The 20,477-nt window shown below is 68.6% G+C and overlaps 1 protein-coding gene across 3 annotated transcripts; it reads right to left on the minus strand.

The window, feature by feature from the left end:
• Positions 1-360: 360 nt before the first annotated feature.
• Positions 361-18,765, minus strand: FASN (fatty acid synthase). Of its 3 annotated transcripts, none has more exons than XM_047093996.1 (42): positions 18,572-18,765; positions 16,724-16,852; positions 15,841-15,993; positions 14,510-14,683; positions 14,207-14,407; positions 13,945-14,067; positions 13,743-13,858; positions 13,498-13,632; positions 12,414-12,876; positions 12,135-12,322; positions 11,781-11,970; positions 10,965-11,059; positions 10,720-10,854; positions 10,432-10,635; positions 10,129-10,244; positions 9,690-9,865; positions 9,414-9,605; positions 9,250-9,330; positions 8,948-9,127; positions 8,541-8,717; positions 8,258-8,461; positions 7,477-7,781; positions 6,785-7,177; positions 6,532-6,696; positions 6,327-6,445; positions 6,059-6,213; positions 5,726-5,929; positions 5,395-5,545; positions 5,133-5,311; positions 4,919-5,038; positions 4,623-4,745; positions 4,274-4,497; positions 3,988-4,189; positions 3,730-3,881; positions 3,528-3,619; positions 3,191-3,342; positions 2,850-3,095; positions 2,422-2,610; positions 1,876-2,106; positions 1,529-1,752; positions 1,339-1,437; positions 361-1,182 (listed from the first exon to the last, which is right to left on the minus strand). In XM_047093996.1, the coding sequence occupies exons 2-42, from the start codon at positions 16,848-16,850 to the stop codon at positions 793-795; spliced, it is 7,545 nt and encodes a 2,514-aa protein (XP_046949952.1). In that variant the 5' UTR covers positions 16,851-16,852; positions 18,572-18,765; the 3' UTR covers positions 361-792. The 3 variants fall into 3 exon arrangements, with proteins under 3 accessions (XP_046949952.1, XP_046949951.1, XP_046949950.1); XM_047093995.1 differs by having other exon boundaries at positions 16,724-16,857; XM_047093994.1 differs by lacking the exon at positions 18,572-18,765 and having other exon boundaries at positions 16,724-17,328.
• Positions 18,766-20,477: the final 1,712 nt, after the last annotated feature.

Consider the following 20,477-nt stretch of genomic DNA (forward strand, 5'->3'; position numbering starts at 1 on the left):
TCCTGCCGGTTCTGTTTCTCTGGCGAAGCCCCGCCCGCCCCAGCCCTGCAGGCGGTGTCCAGCCTTTCTGCAGCCTGGTGCCGACCCTCTCTCCGAGCACGCATACGCACGGTCCTGCGGGCAGGGGGCTACGGGGACCATGGGGGCATCCCCTCTGGACCCCAGGGACGTGGCGGGACAGTACTGGCCCCACAGCAGCTGTCAGAGGAGGGAAGAAAGGGTGACTGGAGGCTGGAGCTCACGTGGGTTTAATGGGGGGGGGGGAGCTCTGTGGGACAGCAGCTTGCACCAGGTTGGTGTAAAAACCGAACAGAATCCAGACGTGTTTCTTTACACTGACGGTTACAGTAAATTCCAGAATTCCAGCAGCAATTTGAATCATGTTTTTGAAAAATGAACACAGACGAACACAGGGCGGGTGTCCCCGGGGGCTGCCCCCTTCCGCAGGCCCCTGCATCATGGGGGCCCCGGGGCCGGGGCTCCCGCGCCGCCAGCCTGCGCAGGGTGGACGAGGCCCTGGCGTTTCCCGGGCGACGCAATAAATAGGAGAATCAAATGGAGAACCAAGGAACAGGCCTGTGTGGCAGGCCCCACGCGGTGCACGAGGCTCTGCTCGGCCGGCGGCCAGGCCGACTCTTCACAGACCGAGGCAGGTCTCCGAGTCGGCGGCGCGGCCCCCCGCATCCGCCCACCGCCCCAGGCCCGCGGTCGCGCCGGGAGGAGAGGCGGCCACGGGCAGGGGTCTGGGCCGGGCGGTCCCACCCGCAGGACCCTCCCTGGGCCCCGGGGCGCTTAGCCCTCCCGGACGCTGACGCGCGGCTCGGCCAGGGAGCTGTGGATGATGCTGAGGATAGTCTCCAGGCCGCTGCCCTCCAGCAGCGTGCGGTGGTCCCCCTCGATCACGTGCACGGACACCTTGCCGTCGCACACCTGGGACAGGTTGTAGTCGGCGCCCAGGCCCTCGCCGTACACGCTGCCCGTCTTGGCGCGCAGCAGCGTCACGTTGCCGTGGTAGGTGGCCCGGGGGATGTACTGCTCGGCTGCGCGCAGCTTGTGGTAGAAGGAGCGCGCCGCGAAGCTCAGCTCGCGGGGGTCCAGGCCCGCGTGGCTGCGCGTGATCAGGTCCACGGTGGCCGCCACGCGCTCCTCCAGGCCCTTGAGGGGCAGCAGCGCCTCCAGCACCTGCGGGAAGGGTCTCTGAGCCTCGCGTCGGCCACAGGCTGCCCGGGGCGGGGCGGGGGTGGGGCCCTGAGACTGTGCTGTGGGGGAGGGTGGGCTTCCGGGCCGCCGCCCGCCCCCCCCCCTGCCCTCTGCCCTCCGCCGGCTCCCGGGACCCACCCTGTTGTGTTCCAGGTCGGTGAACTGCTGCACGAAGAAGCACATGGCCTCGGCCTCGGCCTCGGCCTCACAGCCAGGGGTCAGCTTCGCGCGGTAGCTCTGCAGGGAAAGAGGGGCTGCTGGAGCCGCTGGCCGGGCCGGGACCCTGGGGGTGGGGTCGGGAGTCCGCCGCCCCCACCGGGGCCCTCACCTGTGTGTAGGCCAGCACATAGGTGTGCGAACCGTCGAACAGGAAGAGGCTGTTGTGCGCGGGGGTGGGGCCCTGCTGCGCGGCCTGCAGCTGCGAGCACATCTCGAAGGCCACGCAGGCCCCGTAGGAATAGCCGGCGATGCGGTAGGGCCCCTCCGGCTGCACCTGCTTGATGCACTCGATGTAGTAGGCGGCCAGACTCTGGATGCTGTCCAGGGGCGCGGCTGTGGGGCAGAAGGAGGCTCAGCCGTGGGCAGGGGGGGCCTCCCCCGGGGAGCAGGGGCGGGGACAGGCACGCCATCCCACGTCATCAGGGGTTGCAGACAGCCTGGCTGGCCGGGTCGCACCTCGAGTGCACTGTAGGCCGTAGGTGGGGATGCTGAGCTTGGACGCCAGGCTGCGGAACACAGTGATGGAGCCCTCGATGGGGTGCACCAGGAACAAGGGGCGCTCAGAGCTCTGCACCGAGTTGAGCCGTGTCAAGGTCGGGCCCTCGGGGTTCACCAGCAGGGTGCTGAGGTTCAGCTGGGCCTGCTGGCCGGCAGGGGTGTCCTCCTTGGGTGTGGGGGCTGCCAGCTCTGCGAGGAGGAGCGGATGTGAAGGAGGGCCAGGGGCACACAGATCCCCCGGCACGTGAACACCTTCCCCCCCCCCCCCCCCACGGCTGACCCAGGCTACGGGACTGGGGTGGGGGGGTGGGCGACACTGGGCCCCACTGAGGGCTCTCAGGAAGGGGCCAGATGGACAAACCTGACCTGCCCATGGGCCGATGGCACAGAAGGGCCCCGGTGCCACTCAAGGCACGTGCACCCCAGACCCCGTAAGAGGAGCAGGGGCCACGGTGGCCCAGGGGCCTTCCCCTCCCTCCAGCTGCTCTCCCTGCGGTCACGCACCATTAGCTGTGCCAGCCTTTGAGGAAAGCTCCTGCAACTTCCGGAGCGTGAGGTGCCGGATGTCCCGCATGGACATCACCAGGTCATGCTCGCGCTCCAACATCTGACGCACCTCCACGCCCATGAGCGAGTCCAGGCCCAGGTCTGCCAGTGAGCTGTCCAGGTTGACGGTGGCCAAGTCTCGGATGCCTGGGGACAGGCGCTCGGTTGGCAATTCGGGATGGGGAGCGGGGCCGGACGCCTCAGGGGCCAGGTCTCCGGAGCGAGGGCCGCGTCACCGTGGTTGGCATGCAACCCCCACCCGGCTCTGTGCGGACCCCTGGTGCCCGTCCCTCCCTCGGCGAAAAAGCAGGGCCTCTCTTAAAGCCGGGGAAACTGAGGCTCGGGGGAGCAGAGCGTCTGCCAGTGTGCAAAGGCGTCTCCCTCACCCAGGATGTGGGCCACGGCCTCCATCGGGTTCTGCCAGCCACTGCTGTCATTGTGGGCAGTGGCCTTCTTCTCGGCCAGCACAAAGCTGCTCAGGACGGGGTGGGGCTGGTTCAGGAAGAGGTCCAGCACCTCCAAGCAGGAGGCGATCCGCTGCGGCAGCGTCCCGCCGATGACCGTATCGTTGGAGCCCGTGGACTCCAGGACGATGCCCACGTCACCGACGGCGCCCCACTGAATGGCGAGGCCTACGGGACAGGGCCAGGGGGGCCGGAGTGAGCGTGGGCCCGAGGTGGGGGCAGCGGCAGGCGGGGGCTGCCGGGCGAGGAGTGGACGGGCTCACCCGGGAGGCCGTCGTGCTGGCGCTTCTCACACACGCGCTCCATGGTGGAGTTGGCGAAGCCATAGTTGGTCTGGCCGGCGTTGCCGCGCCCGCAGCTCACAGAGGAGAAGGCCACAAAGTAGTCCAGCTCGGGGCACGCAGCTCGGGTCACCCTGTGGGCGCTTGAGTCACACCCTGCTGGCTGGCCCAGCCCACCTGCCGACGCGCCCAAGGGTCCCCACCTGCCCGTCTGCTTCCGCTTCCCTAAACCCCCACGGAGGCCTGTGGCCTGGTCCCCGGGCGGCCGTGGGAAGGCCGTGTCGGGGGATGGGGACGGACGGGGGCTCGTCCGCCTCACCTGTCCAGGTTCACGGTGCCGCTGTACTTGGGCCTGTTGACGTCCTGAAAGAGCTCAGGGGTTTGGTTCTCCAGCATGGCGTCTCTCAGGACCTGGGGACGAGGGACCCTCAGCACCTGCCACGACCTCACGGCTTTGGAGGGTCGGCCTGGGAGAACCTTCCCCGGGTGGCCGGCTCCGGCCCCTTCAGAATCACACTCACCACGGCCAGGTTAAAGACGCCTCCCACGGGCCCCAGCTGCGTGGCCTCATCGATGAGGCTCTGGGCCCCATCCAGCGAGCTGGCGTTGCTGGTGGACACCAGGACCTGTATGCCCTGGCGCCTCCACTCACGGACCTGCTTCGCCTGGTAGCCTGTGGGACACAGGGCGGTGGGGTCGGGCCAACCGGGGGTCCTAACCCGGAGAGCACACCAGGGCTGAGCTGACCGGGTGCCCCCTGCAGCCCCAGGCCTGCTCACCTGTGCGGATCCCAGAGCGAGAGGTCAGCACGAGTTTCCGGGCCCCTCGCAGCACAAGCCACTGGGCCAGCTCCAGGCCGAAGCCGCCCAGGCCCCCGGTGATGACATAGCTCTTGTGGGCCGGGCAGTAGGTCCTGGACACGGCGGCCATCAGGGTGGGACCCGTCTCCCGCAGCACCGCCTCCGGCTCCTCCCTGCGCACCTGCAGTCGGAGCAGCAGCCGTGCTCGAGCGCTGCCCCTGGGGCTGGAGCGGGGGGAGCGGGGGGAGCCGGGCCCCCTCCTCACCTGGATGACCACTTTGCCGATGTGCTTCCCTTGGGCCATGTAGCGGAAGGCGTCCTCCACCCGCTCCTTGGGGAACACGGTGCACTTGAGGGGCTGCACCACACCGTCCCGGATGCCCGCCTTCAGCAGCGCAGCCACCTCCTGCCACCTGTTCCCGCTTTCATCCATGAGCGAGTCCAGCAGGACCCCGTGGAAGGTCACGTTCTTCAGGAAGACGGCCATGCCTGGGCGGATAGACGGGAGGGCTCAGGGCCCACAGCCTACCCCGTGGACCTGGCGCCCCCTCCCCTCCGCTGGCCTCTTGCCACCTGCCCGCCCGCCCGCCCGCCCTGTCTACTGCCCGCCTCACCCAGCAGGTGGTTGTTCGAAAGGTCGAATTTGCCGATTTCCAGGAACCGGCCGTGCTGGCCCAGGCACCGCACGCTCGCCTGTAGCTTTTCTTCCGCCAGAGAATTCAGGACCAGGTCCACACCTTGGGGGTGGGGGGAAGAGGGGTCCTCACTATCACACCTGGCCCAGGTCCGCAGGGCCAGGCCCTGTCGCTGCCTGGGCCAGTGAGGAAGGGGAGAGGAGAAGGCAGGGGTGTGGGCAGAGAACACAGAGGGACGTGCCGAGGACGCCCCCGGAGGCCCTCGAGCCACTCACCCTTCCCTGCTGTGTGCCGCAGCACGTGCTGTTCAAAGGACGTGTCCCGGGAGTTGGCGAAGCTGGTGTCGTCGAGCTGGGGGAACCTGGCCTGGAGGTACGCCCGCTTCTCGGCCGACCCTGGTGGGCAGAGGCGTGTCCCGGTGAGCTGGGCTGCAGGGCTGGGGCGGGGGGAGGGGCAGCCCCGGGCTCCTGGGAGGTTCGGCAGACCTACCCACGGTAGTGAAGACGCGGCAGCCCAGGCTGAGGGCGATGGCGATGGCGGCCTGGCCCACGCCGCCCGAGCCCGAGTGGATGAGCACCGTCTCCCCGGGCTGCACGCGCCCCCGCACCACCAGCGAGTAGTAGGCGGTGGTGTAGACCACGGGCACCGAAGCCGCCTCCTCTAGGGTCCTGCGGGCACGGCGCAAGGGGTCAGCTCAGGACAGCCTCGGCCGTGGCCGTGGGGCCCTGGACTCACAGCCCCACAGACTCACCAGCTGGAGGGCACCTCCCACAGGAAGTCCTGAGAGAGCAGGACGGAGGTAGCCAGGCCTTCGGCGGGCACCAGCCCCATGACGCGCCTGCCGCTGGCGTCTCGGCCAGAGAACTCCATGCCCAGCAGACAGCTGCGGAGGGCCCACTTCCCTGGGGACAGACGGTGGGGGGTGAGCCGTGCGTCTCCCTAGGGGAGCCCAGGGTACGAGCTCAGGCCCGAGAGGCCTTCAGGTCCCTGAGCGCTGGCGGGGCGAGGAGCCCTCTTCCTCCCAGGTCCTGACCTGACCTGGAGATTTGGGCCTGGCTGTGCCCGTGGTACCCGGCCCGTACCTGGGATGGCGTCAGGGGACAGCTTGCCCGTGGCCAGCATGATATCTCTGAAGTTGAGGGAGGCATAGTGGACGGCACAGAGCTGGGCGCCGGGGCCGGTGAGCTGGGTGTGACGCAGAGGGGAGCAGACCCAGCGGATGGAGGAGAGGTCCCCCCGCGTGAGGACGTTCACGAAGGCGTGCTCGGTCTGCTCCTCTGGCAGGCCTGGGGGTGACAGGAGGCGGGGCTGCCACGGGGGCTTCCCAGGCAGGGTCTCCAGCCCCCCATCCTCCTCAGCCCACCCCGCTACAAGGCAAGGAGCCGGTGGGGGGGGTGGGGGGTGGGGAGACTCACTGCGCTCCAGGGGGAAATGGCGGAAGGCCCCCCAGGCCCCGTCTCGGTAGACATTCATCACGAGGTCCCCCCGTAGCACCTTCTGCAGCTCCGAGGAGCCGGGGTCCAAACTGGGGGTGCGGGACGTACTGCTGAGGTTGGACACCAGGATGCACCTGCGGGCAGCCGCACAGGTGAGACAAGGCTGCGTGCGGTGGGGTTGGGGGGGGGGGGGGCACCAGGAAGGTGAAGGAGGGCAGAGGGCGTGCAGCTGTGTCGAGCCCCTCACCGAATCCGGTGCCCGCCAGGCTCTCTGCGGAGACAGTTCACCAAGCCCACGACGCCTGAGTCGGGGCAGCTGATGGCTGTTAGCCACACGGGCTGCTGGGAGGAGTCGGCCAAAATGTTCTGCGGGACGACAGAGTGGTTGGTTGGCCTCCGGGAGGGTCCCCAGGCCCAGGCACGTGGTGCTGGGGGGCCCAGCCGAGACTGACCTTCAGGGAGTTCACCCACTGGAAACTGGGGTCCTCCACAGGCAGGAAGACAGGGCTGTCCCGTAGGACCGGCCGACGGCACAGGAAGAGCACAGAGCCATAGAAGGACTTCTTCAGGGCCACCAGGTGCAGGGACGCCCCGGCAAACAGACTCTCCCACTCGTCCTGCACGTGGGGGGAGCAGTCAGTGCTTGCCCCGCCCCCCCCCCCCCCCCCCCCCCGCCGGCCTCCCGGCCCCGCCCCACCCCTGCACCTGGCTTAGGAGGCTCCGCTGGCCTCCCCGCGGCTCGGGGCAGGTGAGGAAGGCGACCGTCTCTCCAAGGGGGTGTCCTTTGAGCAGAGCGTGCAGCAGCAGGAAGCCGCCCTCCTTGAGAGCGGCCCCCATGTTGCCAACGGCCGTGGCCGGGTCACCGAGGCTGGCCACGGCACAGTTACACAGGAGGAGATCAGCCGAGCCCAGGCTGCCAGGGGCGGGGTCCGCAGGGTCCCACTGGCCCTGGGCTATGCCGTGCTGCTGCAGCTTGGCCTGCACGGCCTCCAGGGCCTGAGGGTGGCGGTCAGTGGCCGTGTACTCCAGCTGCATCATGGGCTGGGTGTTGAGCAGCGCTGGGATGTGAGAATACAGGTGGCCATCGCCAGCCAGCACCTGGAGGTGGGGACAGCTTCCTGGATCGGCCGCCACCAGGCAGGCGTCCCGACGCAGGCCGGTGACGTCTGCCAGAAGGGCCCACACGCCGACCTGGCCCAGGAGACCGCCAGCTAGCGTCAGCCCCGTCTGCGGCGTCCACGGAATCCCCTCTCCCAGCCCGCTGCTCGGCGCTCGGGGCAGGACGGCAAAGGACGGAAGGGCAGCACGGCCCCTGACCGGGCGAGCTCGCGGACCGGTCTGGTCTGCCCAGCCTGGGCCCGCACACGTTACGCTGGGCTGTCCGGACGGGCACCCACCTCCACGACCTTCATCTTGAGGCTGGGTATGTTCTCCAGGGCGGTGTCCACGCAGGCCTTGAGCGCCGGGGAAGCGAGGAGGCCACTGAGCAGGGGGTCGTCCTGCAGCAGGGGCCTCTGTTGGGCCAGCAGCTGGCCCAGCTCCAGCTGGAGGCCCCCGTTGAACTGCAGCTGGCAGGCGGCCGCCAGCAGCCGGGGCAGGCCTTGCTTTGGAGGCTCCTGGGGGGCCTGGGCCCCGTCCAGCCCGGACACCACCATCTTCAGCCCCTGCTGGGCCACCTTGGTCTGCAGCGCCTGTGCCAGCCCTGGGGAGGGACGGGCACCGGACAGGGGTCTCAGCTGGGCCAGTGTTCCCCGAGCCCCCGCCCCCCGCCCCCACAGCACATGCCCACTGCCTGGGCAGTCCGGCCCTCTAGGGCTAGGAGCTGGCCTCCAGAGGGGTTCAAGGGGGCCGTGCTCCCCATCGAGGCGTGAGCCCCACAGAGAGTGGCCTCGGGACCCTGACCTCCCCAGCTGCGCCCAGCCCCCCACCAACCACCCCCCAGCTATCTGCATGGATGCGAGCACTCCACAGGGGGTGGGCTGTGGGGCCGGGTCCCGGCATGGGCATCACACCCAGGCGGCTGGCCGGGACACAGCTGGGGTGGGGGTGGCCCGAATCCATCCTGGCTCCCTGTGCTCTCCCTGAAGTCCGGGAGCCTCTCGAGGAGGCAAGTCGAGGCCCCTGGGGAGCAGGAGGTTGCAAGCCACGGCGGGTCCCGGTGGGGGGGCTGGGCCTCACCCCTGCACAGCTGCAGCCCCTCCTGCAGGGCCACGTCTCCAGCCAGGAGCCCCTCCTCCGTGTGCGGCGTGAAGCAGAACTTCTCCAGGATGGGCGCAAACTGCTCCTGCTGCCGCCGTGGGGCCGTCGAGGCATGGAGGCCCGAGATGAGGACGCCGCCGGCTACCGTGCTGTTCAGACAACTGTTCACCAGCACGTTGACCGCTGCGGAGAAAGGCTGAGTGAGCACGGGCAGTGCCCAGTGCAGGGACACAGGGGTGCGGGCACTGGGGCGTGAGGCTACCTTGGGCCTCGCCCTGCGAGTACACCCTGTGCTGGTGGGTGGCGGGGTCGATGCGGACGGAGGTGATGCGGGTGGGCAGACGCAGGCCGCCCTGGGCCAGGCCCAGGATGGACGTCTGCAGCATGGCGTCCAGGAACGTCACCCAGTTGTTCTTCCACAGCAGCCGGCCCGCGTTGCCTGTGGAGAGGGGCTGTCAGCTTGGCTGGGCGGGCCTCAGGCTCGTGGCACCCTCTCCCCTGCATGCCTTGACCCAGGCGCCCTTGGTGGCCCCTCACACCCAGAACGGCCCTCTCTCCACGCGGCTTGGGCTCCTGGATGCCGGGTGGCAGGTCAGGCTTGGTCCGGCCCTAAGGGAGGTGGCCCTGGGGCCCGTTCCTGGAGTGTCGAGGGGGGACCTGGCACCCTACCTTCGAGGTTGGCCTCGAGGATGCCTTGAAAGTGAGGGCCATAGTCGTAGCCACGCAGCCTCAACTCTTTGTACACGTCCCTCTGGCTCAGGTGGAACGTAGCTGTGGGGTCCGTGGTGTCCGGGCCGTCCTGGCTGTCGAACAGCTTGGTGTCGGGGTCCTCCCACTGGTAAACCTTCCCTACAGGTGGGGGACAGGAGAGCCTGTGGGCGGGTGGAGTGGAGCTGGCAGCCAAGGGTCCCCTCGGAGGCCAAGCCCAGTGGAGACCCTGCAGCCGGGCCAGGCACCATCTATCTGCTCACCGCTCACTATCAGGTTGCCGTTGTCAGACACCTCGAAGGTGCGGGAAGCCTGTAGGAGCCGCACTTCCAGGGGCACGGTCCCTAGGGACGGCAAGGCGGGAGATCAGCGGCGGGGGTCAGCGGCCAGCCCTCCCACCCCGGCCCTGGCGGCCAGCCCGTCTCACCGGTCTTGGGTAGGACGGTAGCCTGGTGCAGTGTCACGTCCTCAAACACCACGGGCACTTGTTCCATGTTTTGACTCAAGGTCCGTGCCAGAGTCTTCCAGACCAGGCACAGGTAGCCGGTGGCGGGGAAGAGGACGCGGCCGTCGATGCAGTGGTCCACCAGGTAGTGGTCAGGGGACTCAGGGCTGATGCCTGCATGGGCCGGGCCTTAGTGCCGGTGCCCAGGAGGGAGCACCCCCGCCCCCCCCCCCTCGCCCCCCCCCAGCCCCGACTCACTGATGTTGCAGACGGTGGAGGCAGAGGAGCCACCAGAGCCGCTGGGGAAGTCCTTGGCGGTGGGGACGTCCCAGGTCTGACTGTGGTCCCACTTGATGTGAGGGGAGATGAGAGGAGTGCCCCGGGGCACCGGGAACTCCACGGGCGGAAGCAGGCCATTGGGGTTGACGTCGAAGCTGGGGGCGGGGGAAAGGTTTGAGGGGCTCGCCCAGCCCAGGTGGCCTTGCTTGGGGCTACCTCGTCCTACCCGCGGCCAACCGTCTCCCAGAAGACCCGGGGCAAGGCCAGGGTAGGGCGAGGGCTCAGCACCTGCCAGCCCACTTCCCGGGGAAGACCTCACTCTGCGGCCTGGTTAACACACCTTGTCATCGGGGACAAGCCTGGAATGGACGCACCCCCGCCCAGACCCCCGGTCCCCCAGCAGGGGCAGCTGACTCACCCCAGCAGGTGCAACTTGCCCACGTTACTGAGGAAGAACTCCAGGTTGTCTTTTTGGTCCTTCTTCATCAGAGGGACGACGGTACAGCTGGACTTCAGGCCTCTCTTGAGGACGGCCTGGGAGAGCAGACAGGCTTGGCCTTCCTGACTCGGTCCCCCGCTGACCCCCGGGCCCGGCAGACGGGCTTGGCCTTCCTGACTGGGTCCCCCGCTGACCCCCGGGCCCAGACCATCGGCTTCTCTTGGCCACTGGCCCCAATGCGCCAAGACTGCTGCCCTCACCCCGGTTCCCACCAGTGCGCACCTGCAGCAGGGCATGGGGGGCGATCTCCAACACCACGGCGTCCCCGGGCACGTGCCACAGCGCCTCCTGGAACAGCACGGGGCTCACCAGATTGTTGACGTTATACTCCGCCGAGAACGTGCGGGCCAGGCTGCCCTGCCACTGGGCCTCGGGGATGGAGGTACTGAGCCAGCGTGCCGAGCGGGGCCGCGGCTCCCGGATCACCTGTGCACAGGACGTGGGTCAGGCCCCTGCTGCCCTGCCTCCGGGAGCCCCCGCCTCCGGGGCGCCCAAGGGTGGCCAGCCCACCTTCTTGAGGGCCTGAAGCAACGTGGGGGCGATGGAGTCCATGAAGTAGGAGTGGAAGGCCATGCCGCCCGTCCGCACCTCCTTGGCAAACACACCCTCCTGCTTCAGCTCCGCCACGAATGCAGCCACCTCAGCCTAGGGACGGAGATGTCAGGGGGCTGGACGAGTGGATCTGGGCTGTCCCCCCAGGTGGCCCGAGCGACGGAGAAGGGACTTGGGGACAAGCCTCGCCTCCTAGGCCCCACCTGCGGTCCCGAGATGGTCACCGTGTCCTCAGAGTTGTGGCAGGCGGGCACGACACCAGGGGGGCAGCGCTGCTTACACTCCTCCCAGGACAAGCCTGTGGGCAGGGACGGCCTCAGGGGGCAGCTGCGGGGAGCCAGGGGGCCCTGCCCGAGAGCAAGACACTGCCCAGGGCGGGCCCTAATGACAGGGGTGTGGTAATGACAGCCGCGGAGCGGTGCCTTTATGGGCCGCTCTCACTCCTGCTGTGTTTGATCTCAGGGGAAGGTGTCCTCCCTGGTGCCCCACAGGCCGGGAGCGGGGTCTGGGCTCCTAACACCTCTCCTGCCAGCCCTTCAGGGTGGTGGCTCTCTGAGGTGTCCCTCCCATCACAGCCCAGCCTGCCCGAGGCATGATCGTGTCCGCCCCTTCCCCTGAAGCCTCCAGGAACAGATGCCGGCGGAGGAGAGCCAGGACCAACCGTCCTGACAACCCTGGGGCTTCGTCTGTGTGTGTGTGTGTGTGCGCGCGCGCATACGAGGGGATAGCTGTCCCCACCTGGCTTTAGCTCAGGCGCGTGGAAACGGCACCAGCATTTACAAACGCGCCTCAGTAAACGTGCTAGATGTCAAGGCCAGTGGGCGTGGGAGGCCACTACGGCGGGTCCTGAAAGGGTGCTGGGGTCTGTCACTCTGCTGTGAGGACGGCGGCCAGTGCGGCCCCCCCAGGACCCCGCCTCTGCCCAGCGTGAGTGTCAGCAGTGCTAGGAAGACAGACCTCCCTGGACACCCTTAGGGCTGTGGGCCACACGGGATGGGGGACCGTGCGGGGACACCCACCGACGGCCGCCATGGTCCCCGGTGGGATGTTGGTCTCCTTGATGCACTGGCCCCTCCAGTAGGCGGCGAGGATGGCCTCCTCCTGAGAAAGGCAGCCATCTGCGTAGCCGCAGGCCACCTCACCCAGGGAGTGCCCGATGATTCCGTCGGGCCGCAGACCCATGGAGTTCAGCAGGTCTATGAGGGCGATCTGGGGGTGGGGTGGGGGGGCGTGGAACACAACACATCATGCCAGTCCTGGGGACACCAGGCTGGCCACGTGCACGGTCACAGCAGCCTTGTCAAGCCCGGTGCCCGCTCCCCTCCCCACGGTTTCTCGTCCTGCCCACCGGCCCCCAGGCCCCGCAGGTGCACCTGGATGGCGGTGAGGCTCACGAAGGCGTGGACGATGTCGTCAAAGGTGGCCTCGTCTGTGCTCAGCAGCAACTCAGACACCTGCAGTCCCAAGGGCTTCACGGCCTCGTCGGAGCGCAGGATGGAGTCCCGGAAGCTGCCCAGGCGCATGAGGCTCAATCCCATCCCGCACCACTGTGCGCCCATCCCTGTTCCAGAGAGAGGCGTCAGGGGTGGGGGCCGCACAGCCCTGACCACCCGCTCACCCGCCGGGGAGGGCCTGGGGAGCAGGGTCCTCACCCGAGCAGATGAACCAGAGCGGACGCTTGCCAGCGGCCACCTGCTGTACCTCCTGGCTGCCACCCTTGCCACCCAGCACGGTGTAGCCCCGGAAGGGCATGGCGACGGGGGAGATGGCCGCGATGTCATTGAGCATGCTCACGAAGGCCAGGTCCTGGCTGTGCCGGCGGCCTTGCTCCAGCAGACAGTGCACGGCCTCCGGGGTGCGTCCGCTGGCCCGCAGCAGACGGGGCAGAGAGGCGTGCCGGGTGGGTGCCAAGGGCGGCCGCAGATTGGGCTGGAGAATGACGTGCACGTTGGAGCCGCCGAAGCCGAACGAATTGATACACACGTTGCCTCCGCGGACGGGCAGGGGCTGCTGCACCACCTGCAGCCGTCCGTCCCGGAGCGCGGGGATCTCGGTGTTCGGGCTGTGGAAGTGCAGGTTGGGGGCCCAGAGCCCATGCTCCAGGGACAGCAGCACCTGTGGGGGGCTCGGAGTTGGTGGGGTGGCTGACCTCGCACTCCCTACCTGGGGTGGGGGATCCCCCCTCCTGAGACCACACTACAGGCCCTGCCCCCCACATTCATCCTGCCGTGGCACAGGGACCCGGTGACCTAAGCACATGCCCCTTCCCCTCTCTGGGCCTCGTGCCTTCACCTGGGGCCCCACTGACCCCCCAGGCTGATGGGCTAGGGGACCTGGACACAAAGGTCCCTGCCAGGCCTCACCCCTAGTCCCGATCCTTGCAGGAACTACAAACAGGTTCCTGTGTCAGCCCGAAGGAGCTGAGAGCGTCAGGAAGCCCCCACCATACCCAGAAACTACCAGTGCTCGGTCTCCCCACAGACCACCCAGCCCCCACTGGCTGGTGAGGAGGCTGCGGGACCGGCGGCGGCGGCGGGGGGCGGGTGGGTGAAGGATGGGCCACCTGTCTGGGGCCGTCCCAGCCACTTCACCTTCCCTAGCTGAGGGTCTGACCCACAGTGAGCCAGGGTAAAGACCTGTCCTATGCTCATGCCCTGCTGTCCGGGCCTCGATGGCTGGCACCCCACGGCACAGCCTCGCCTGGCACGTGGGATGGCTCCAGACCAGCCCACCCACCTTGGCCAGAGCCGCGAGCCCCGAAGCGGGCTCCGGGTGCCCCATGTTCGACTTGGTGGACCCGATCAGCAGGGGCTCCTGGCGGGAGGGACACAGGGCTCGGGTGATGCCGTTCAGCTCCTGGGGGTCCCCCACCTGCAGAGGACAAAAGGGAAGGTCAGGACTCCACCTGGGCGCCTCTTAGGAGCGAGGCGTGGACCCCACCTGGGCGCCTCTTAGGACCGAGGCGTGGATGTGGCTCTCACCTTGGTCCCTGTGCCGTGGGCTTCGATATACTCGAGGGACTCTGGGCTCAACCCAGCCGGCTCGTACAGCGAGCGGATGAGCTGTTCTTGCGCCTCCCCGGAGGGGAAGGTCACACCTGCAGGAGGAGCCAGGCCTCAGTCCCCAGCCGCCGACCGCCTGCGGTGGGCCGGCCTGGCCCCTCGGGTCCCCAGCCACACCCACCTTGCTCCTTGCAGCCGTCCGTGTTGGTGCCGGCGTTGAGGATGGTGGCATACACACGCCGGGCCAGGGACTTCTTGGTCAGCAGGACGGCCACCACGGCCTCCGCACGGCAGTAGCCGTCCCCTGAGGGCAGAGGACACCTGTGCTGGCGCCAGGCCCCCAAGGCCGGGAGCTCGGGGCGGAGCTGGGCGAGCTGGCGTCAGATGGCAGCCGGGGTGCGAGCACCGTCCGGCGGCCCCCCCAACCCCCGCCCGCAGCTCACCGGACTCGTCGAAGGCCTTGCAGGTTCCGTTAGGGCTCAGCATGCCGAGCTTCATGAACTGCACGGAGGTGTTGGGCTTGAGCAGGATGTTGAGGCCGCCCACGATGGCCGCGGGGCACTCTCCCCTGCGGATGGCCTGGTAGGCGTTCTGAAGGGCCAGCAGGCTGGAGGAGCAGGCCGTGTCCAGAGCGATGCTGGGCCCTGCAAGCGAGAGGCTCTAACAGGGCGCCCCCCCCCCCCATTCGCCCCAGCCCCCCTTCCTGGGGGGAGCGAGAGGCCGGGAGGGGCCGGGTGGGGACCCACCTTTAAAATCAAAGAAGAAGGAGAGGCGGTTGGCCATCATAGCCCGCTGGCAGCCCACCATGCTGTAGCCCAGGACAGTCTCGGGGTCTCGGCTCAGAGCCTCTGAGGCCTCCGAGCCGCTCACGCCCACCCAGACGCCTGTGTGTGTCCCTCGCAGGGAAGCCGGGTTGATGCCTGCAGGAGACAATGGTAGAGCCTGGCAGCCAGGCCTGCTAGAGAGCACCCAGCCCGCACCCACTCCAGGGGCAAGGCCTCGCCTCTCGGCCTCTCTGGCTTGGGTGTGGGGGACCCCATCTCAGCCTAACTCTGGAGGGGCCTGAGCAAGACAGCCGGCCCAGGTAGGGCTGAGGACAGATAAGTGGGTCACGAGGAACCAGGGGCCCAAGGGACAGATGGGGCTCCAGGCTCTGGGGTTAGGCAGAGGCCAGAGACAGCTGGAGGTAAGGACAGAAGGCAGCATTGTCCCCAGGATACTCCCCTGGCCCCTGGTGTCACCAGCAGGGTCTGGCAAGCCCCCATGACCAATGAGCACCCAAGCACCAAGGGCAGCCTACTCTAGGACGAGCTGAGATAAGGAGACAGAGGAAGACAAAGGCTAAGTGTCCAGGCTGGGAAAGGAGGGAGGGACCCTGGCCAGCCCCTGGGGAATGGCGTCCAAGGTCTCTGGGTGGGGCCCGGGCAGTGGGAAGCCTCTGCCAGCCTTTCACCTCAAGGTGCTGTGTGCAGGTCGGGCCCTGGGCCTGGCCGGCACCTGCTGCAGGGTGAGAGAGCCGAAAGGCCAGGACTGGCCCCCACCCCCACCTGCCGAGGCACCACACCCACATGGCTGGCCTCCTCTCCATGCCCCTGGGGCGGCAGGGACAGGTGTGCTCCCCGTGACAAAGGACAGCTGCCTTGAGGTACCCGTCCAAGGCCAGACACAGCCCAGAGAGAGGAGTGGAGAGTGGGGGTCCTGGGGGCAGAATCCCGCCTCCTGCCCTGCCTGGCACTCCACCGGGGCCCCGAGATCAGCTGTACGTTGGGGAGGGAGGAAACTGGGCCACCTGGGCATGTCAGGGACACCTTGGTGTGCAGTTGTGAAACCCCCGACCTGCTGACAGGCCTACGCCTCCCAAGACCATTGGCCCTGGACCAGGGCCCAGGAGAGCCACGGTGGCTTCTGCTTCTGCCTGGATTTCTGCGCTTTGACACTTCTACCCTGAGCACAGGTTGCTGCTTTTAGAAGCGAGAAAGGGCAATGCTGTCGTGCCTTCTGGGGGAGCGGGGACTGCAGAGACCGGCCCCCGGCCCTGAGGTGGCCACAGTTGGCCAGCGGCCTCCCGAGGACCCACCTCCATCCAGGATGGCCTCGTAGGTGACCTCCAGTAGCAAGCGCAGCTGGGGGTCCATCGTGTGAGCCTGCTTTGGGTGGACCCCGAAGAAGGAGGCATCGAACTTGGACAGGTCCTTTAGCTTGCCGGTACGCTTGGGCAGGCCGTAGAGCCCTGCAGACAGAGGCAGGTGGAGGGCTGTGGGCCCCGAGTGACCGACAGCAAAGCCCCTGCTGTGATGGGGAGCCGCAAGCTCTCCAGGGGGACCAGGCAGCAGCCCCAGAAGCAGGGCCTAGTGCTGCTGGGCCTGGGGTGCCCCTGGCACCACGTGGCCGACTGAGACCCCGGCCGTGCTCTGAGAAGGGGACCCGCTGGGCGGGCCTCAGAGCAGAGCACAGTGGGGACGGTGCCTCCCCCAACCCACCGCTGTCCTAGCCGGAGACCCTCTCCGCCTGGCCTGTCGTTGCCTGGCTGCTGAGATCGGGCCACACTCTACCGTGCTGACTCACATCCCGTAGATCAGGTAGAGCCGCTCTGCAAAAAATCCTACTGGGCGGGAGGGAGTCAGACCAGCTTCCCCAGAGAGCCTGGTGTCTTATCTGACGGCCCGGGACTCGTGGGCCGGCAGGGACGGAGCAGTGGGTGGCGGGGCCAGAAGCACCTGCCCGCCTGGCCTCACCCCGGCTCTGCTCCCCCAGCAGATCACCTGGCTTGGCTATAACACGGGCGGACGCACGCCCGGGTTGGCCCTCAGCCTCCCAGTCCCCGGCTCCGAGGCCCCTCCGGGCAGCAAGGCTCTGCAGTTAGGACTGGGACTCAGGCTGGAGCTGGTCTGCTCTGGGCAGCCGGGAGGCGGCACCCACAGCAAGCACAGGAGAGGGGAGCCTCAGGACCACCCACTCACCTGCCTTCCACCTCCTGTCATCGTCTGTCACCATGTCCACGCCGCCGATGAGGTTGGCCCAGAACTCCTCCATGTTCTCCGACTCGGGCAGCTTCCCGGACATGCCAGCAATCACAACGTCCTCCATGGCTGCTCTGTGCAGGGGGAGTGATGTGGGGGCCTGGCGCTGGTCAGATCCGGCTGCCAGACCGCCAGGCTGCAGCCTCTCCCCTGGCTTTCTAACCCCACAGCACCACCTACGGGTTTGTGAGCGGTGAGACCCAGATCCAGGAGGCCAGCTCCTGCGCCCTGGGCTGGCCAGGACAGACGCCTCAGGGGTATGGGGGAGTCCACACTGGTCCAGCCAGCCCTTACTTTTCACTGGGAGGACTGGACCCTCTGGCCTTTGGCACTGGCCTGGCACTTCTGGGGCCCTGGCCTGGGGTGACCACCCCCCCCCCCATGGCCCTGCTGCCTCATATCTGGACCCCAACAGTCCCTGCAACCTCTGCAACCTGCCGCTGGGGTGCTCCTGGGAGAGGGCCTCACAGAGGGCAGCAGGCAAGGCCATCCCAGAAGGGCCGAACTCTTCCTAAGACAAGACCGCCGGGCACTCGATCTGTTAAGAGCTAACCCAGTGAATCAAGCAAACAAAAAAGAAAGGGTACTGAGGTTTGAGGGAAGGAAATATGGCAGTGGGGGAACGCCAGCCCACTCTAACCAGTCAGTGGGCCCTGCACTCCAGTGCATCCCAGGCCGCTCTCCATGCTGGGGGCAGGGGCCGACTGTCACTCAGGGCAGCCCTCAAACTGCACCTAAACCTCGAAGGGCTCCGGGGAAAAGACGGCCCCTGCCCAGAGTTGGACCCACCCAGCCAGTCTAGCCCCTCCAGCAGGCAGAGTCGTTCCTGGTCCTGGCCTGCAAGTGCCGCCCAGGCCCGCACACCTGTGCAGGCGAGGAGGCATCGGGACACTGCTGGCCTAACTCCACACTGCCTGCCTGGCCATCCGGACTAAGGTCCCCGAGGCCCCCCGTGCAGAGAAAGCCCAGGCCACCCTGGGCTTAGGGGTCCAGGAACCCCTGGACAGCCCCTGAAGAAGGGTGCAAGGCGAGGGTTACTCTGGCAACTTCCGCCAAGGCCCGAAGGCCTCGTGGCACTAATGAGCGGCAGACACGCCAGCCCGCCGCCCTCCCGGGTCTCCGGGTCCCTCTGAGCAAGGGCGCGTGAGCCGAAAGCAGCGTCTTCCTTGGGCGGCGCGGCGGCCCCGAGTCCCGGCCGGGAGGGAGCCCCCACCCCCGGCGCTGAATAAAGAGCCCTTTGGCGGCCCGGAGGCTCCAGCGCTCGGGCGGCAGCTTCCTCCTGAGCGCGCCCGCTGTTCTCCCTACTTGCTATTCACGCCGAGTCCGGCGCGGCCCGGGCAGGGGCTGGAGACCCCGCGGCGCCGACCTCGCCCCGCCGCCACCGCCAGCCCGCCCTCCAGAACTTCGGGGTTCCGCGCGGCGCCCACGTGATGGAGACTGGTGCCCCCACCCCCACCCCCGCCGTGCTCCCGGAGCCCTGGATCGCGCTGGGCCGCGTCCCTCCGGCACCGGGCGCGGGGGGTGCCGCGGGCGGAAGGGGTCGGCGGCCAAGCCCGCGTGGCCCAGCCCGCAGCCAAAATGGCTGTTCGCGGCGCCCCGGCGTGCGCCCCTCGCCATCGCCCACCTGCCCCACCGGGCCTGGGGCGCGGCGCGCCGGCCCTCCGGGCGCCCGAACCCGGCGCCCCGATCACCCAGGCCGGGGACTCGGACTCGGAGCCCGCGACCTGGCCGGCCGACCTCTCCCCTCGGGCGTCCCCCGGGCCCCGAGCCCGGCCGCGCCGCTCATACCTGGTCTGGGCGCGGGTGGCGGGCGGAGCGGGCGGCGGGGCGCGAGGATGGAGCGCGGCGGCGGAGGGGAGGCCGGGCCGCTGCCGTCTCTCTGGCTCCCTCTAGGCCGGCGCCGACTCTATTTAACCGCGGCCGTCCCCGCGCGGACACGCCACATGGGCTGACAGCTTGGCTGCGCCGCCCAGGCCAATGAGCGTCGGGGCTGCGCCCCGGGACCCGGCGCGCCGCCGCCAGTGGGGTGATGCGGCGCGCCGCCGAGCCGCCGGGACCCGGCGCGGGGGCGCGCAGGGCTGGGGGACCCGGCGCCCGGGGGGGGGGGCGCCATGGGGGGCGCCGCATCACCCCCGCCCCCGGCTTCCGTGCCCCGCCCCCCAGGCCCGTGGCGCGGAACCGCCGGCGGCGCACGCGCAAGCGCAGGGGACTGAGCCCGCAGCAGGCCCCCGCCCCCTCCCGGCCTCGGGCCGCGGGGGCCACGTGTGCGCGCCGCGCGGGTGAAGTTGGGCGGGGATGTGCTTGGGCCACTGTGGGGTCATCGTGGGGGCACGTTCGGGGCCGGCCGGACCCCCGAGAGGACGGAAGGACGGACGGGCCCCGGATCTGGCCGCGCGAAACCGGGCCGGGGGATGGGGGTGGGCGGGACCCTCTCGTCGCCGCGGCCAATCGGGGGCCGGGGGCGTGCGCGCCGGCCCAATGGCTGCGCACGAGTGGGCGTTGCTAAGCGATAGGGTGATGGGCCGGGCGGCGCGGCGGTCGTTGACCCCTGCCGAGGGCGCCCCGGGCGGGGTCACTGCCGGTCACCGCAGCGCGGCGTGGCCTGGCCTCCCCAACCTCGCGGGCCGGCGCGCGCGCGCCCCTCTGGCTCCCGGAGCCCGCGGGGTGGGGCGTGGCACGGACACCGATTGGCGCGGTGCGAACAAAGGCCCCCCCCCTCCAACGGGCAGAGGTACTCGCGCGCGCACGTGGCCACTCGCCCCCACGGGCGCGCACACAACCGGCGGAGTCTCAAACCCTGCGTCTGGGCGCATTTTCCCTGCTCACGTGGTTACCGAACTTGCAAAAAGACCTAGGCTTCCAGACCAAAAAGAAACAGGCGGCCCGTCTAGGGGTCACCTGAGAGTCCAGGACGACCGTCATCCAGCCCTGGCGACCATGCCCTGCAGGGCCGGGCCACCTGATGGGCCCCCACGAGGGCTCTTTGTGAGGCCAGAAGAGCCCCTAGCGGTCCCTTGCATGGCCGGAGCCCCGCTGCTTCTTGGAAGCCACCTCATTGTCTTGAAATCAAACGCTGCTCCCTGGACTCCATGGCGACCCCTTCCGCCCGGCTTTCAAGAGCCCAGGAGCTGTGTGGAGCAGGACGCTGGCTTGGGACACTCAGGGACAGCAGAGAACGGGACTGGCACCGTGAGTCCCGACCACACAGCTTCACTTGGCCGCGTGCCCCTGCATGCCCCACAGCGCTCACCAGCCCCGTTAAGGTCCCGTCGGCACCTGCTCCAGTCTCTCGGGTGGCATCCTGTCCCTGGGGGCTTCCCACCAGGAAAGGGGGTCGGGAGGGCCCTAAGGCCAACAGGTGAATTAATGTCCTGAACAACCTTCCCATGGGTTTTTTTTTCTCTTCCGATTTAATAATTTTTCAGATATCCTGCACCCCGGGTCAGGACCGGCTGGATCGTGCTGCACGATACTCCGGACTTTTGGTGACTTAAAGTATCCCAGGCTCACTTCCTGCTGGTCACTGCTGCCTGCCAGGGGCCCAGGTGACGGGGGCTGTTTCCAGGGCGACACAGCCTGGGAGGGAGGGCCTGGGTCTGCACCACAGAGACGGCTCGGGGACTCGCTCACGGGCTCTAAGGTGTCTCCGTGGGAAGTGACAGGACATCTCTACCCAGTTTTTCAGCATAAGAAA

This window comes from Lynx rufus, unplaced genomic scaffold, assembly GCF_022079265.1.
Source record: "Lynx rufus isolate CCGP_SWC_20201006 ecotype Redwood Valley unplaced genomic scaffold, mLynRuf1.p SCAF_37, whole genome shotgun sequence".
Classification (NCBI taxonomy): domain Eukaryota; kingdom Metazoa; phylum Chordata; class Mammalia; order Carnivora; family Felidae; genus Lynx; species Lynx rufus.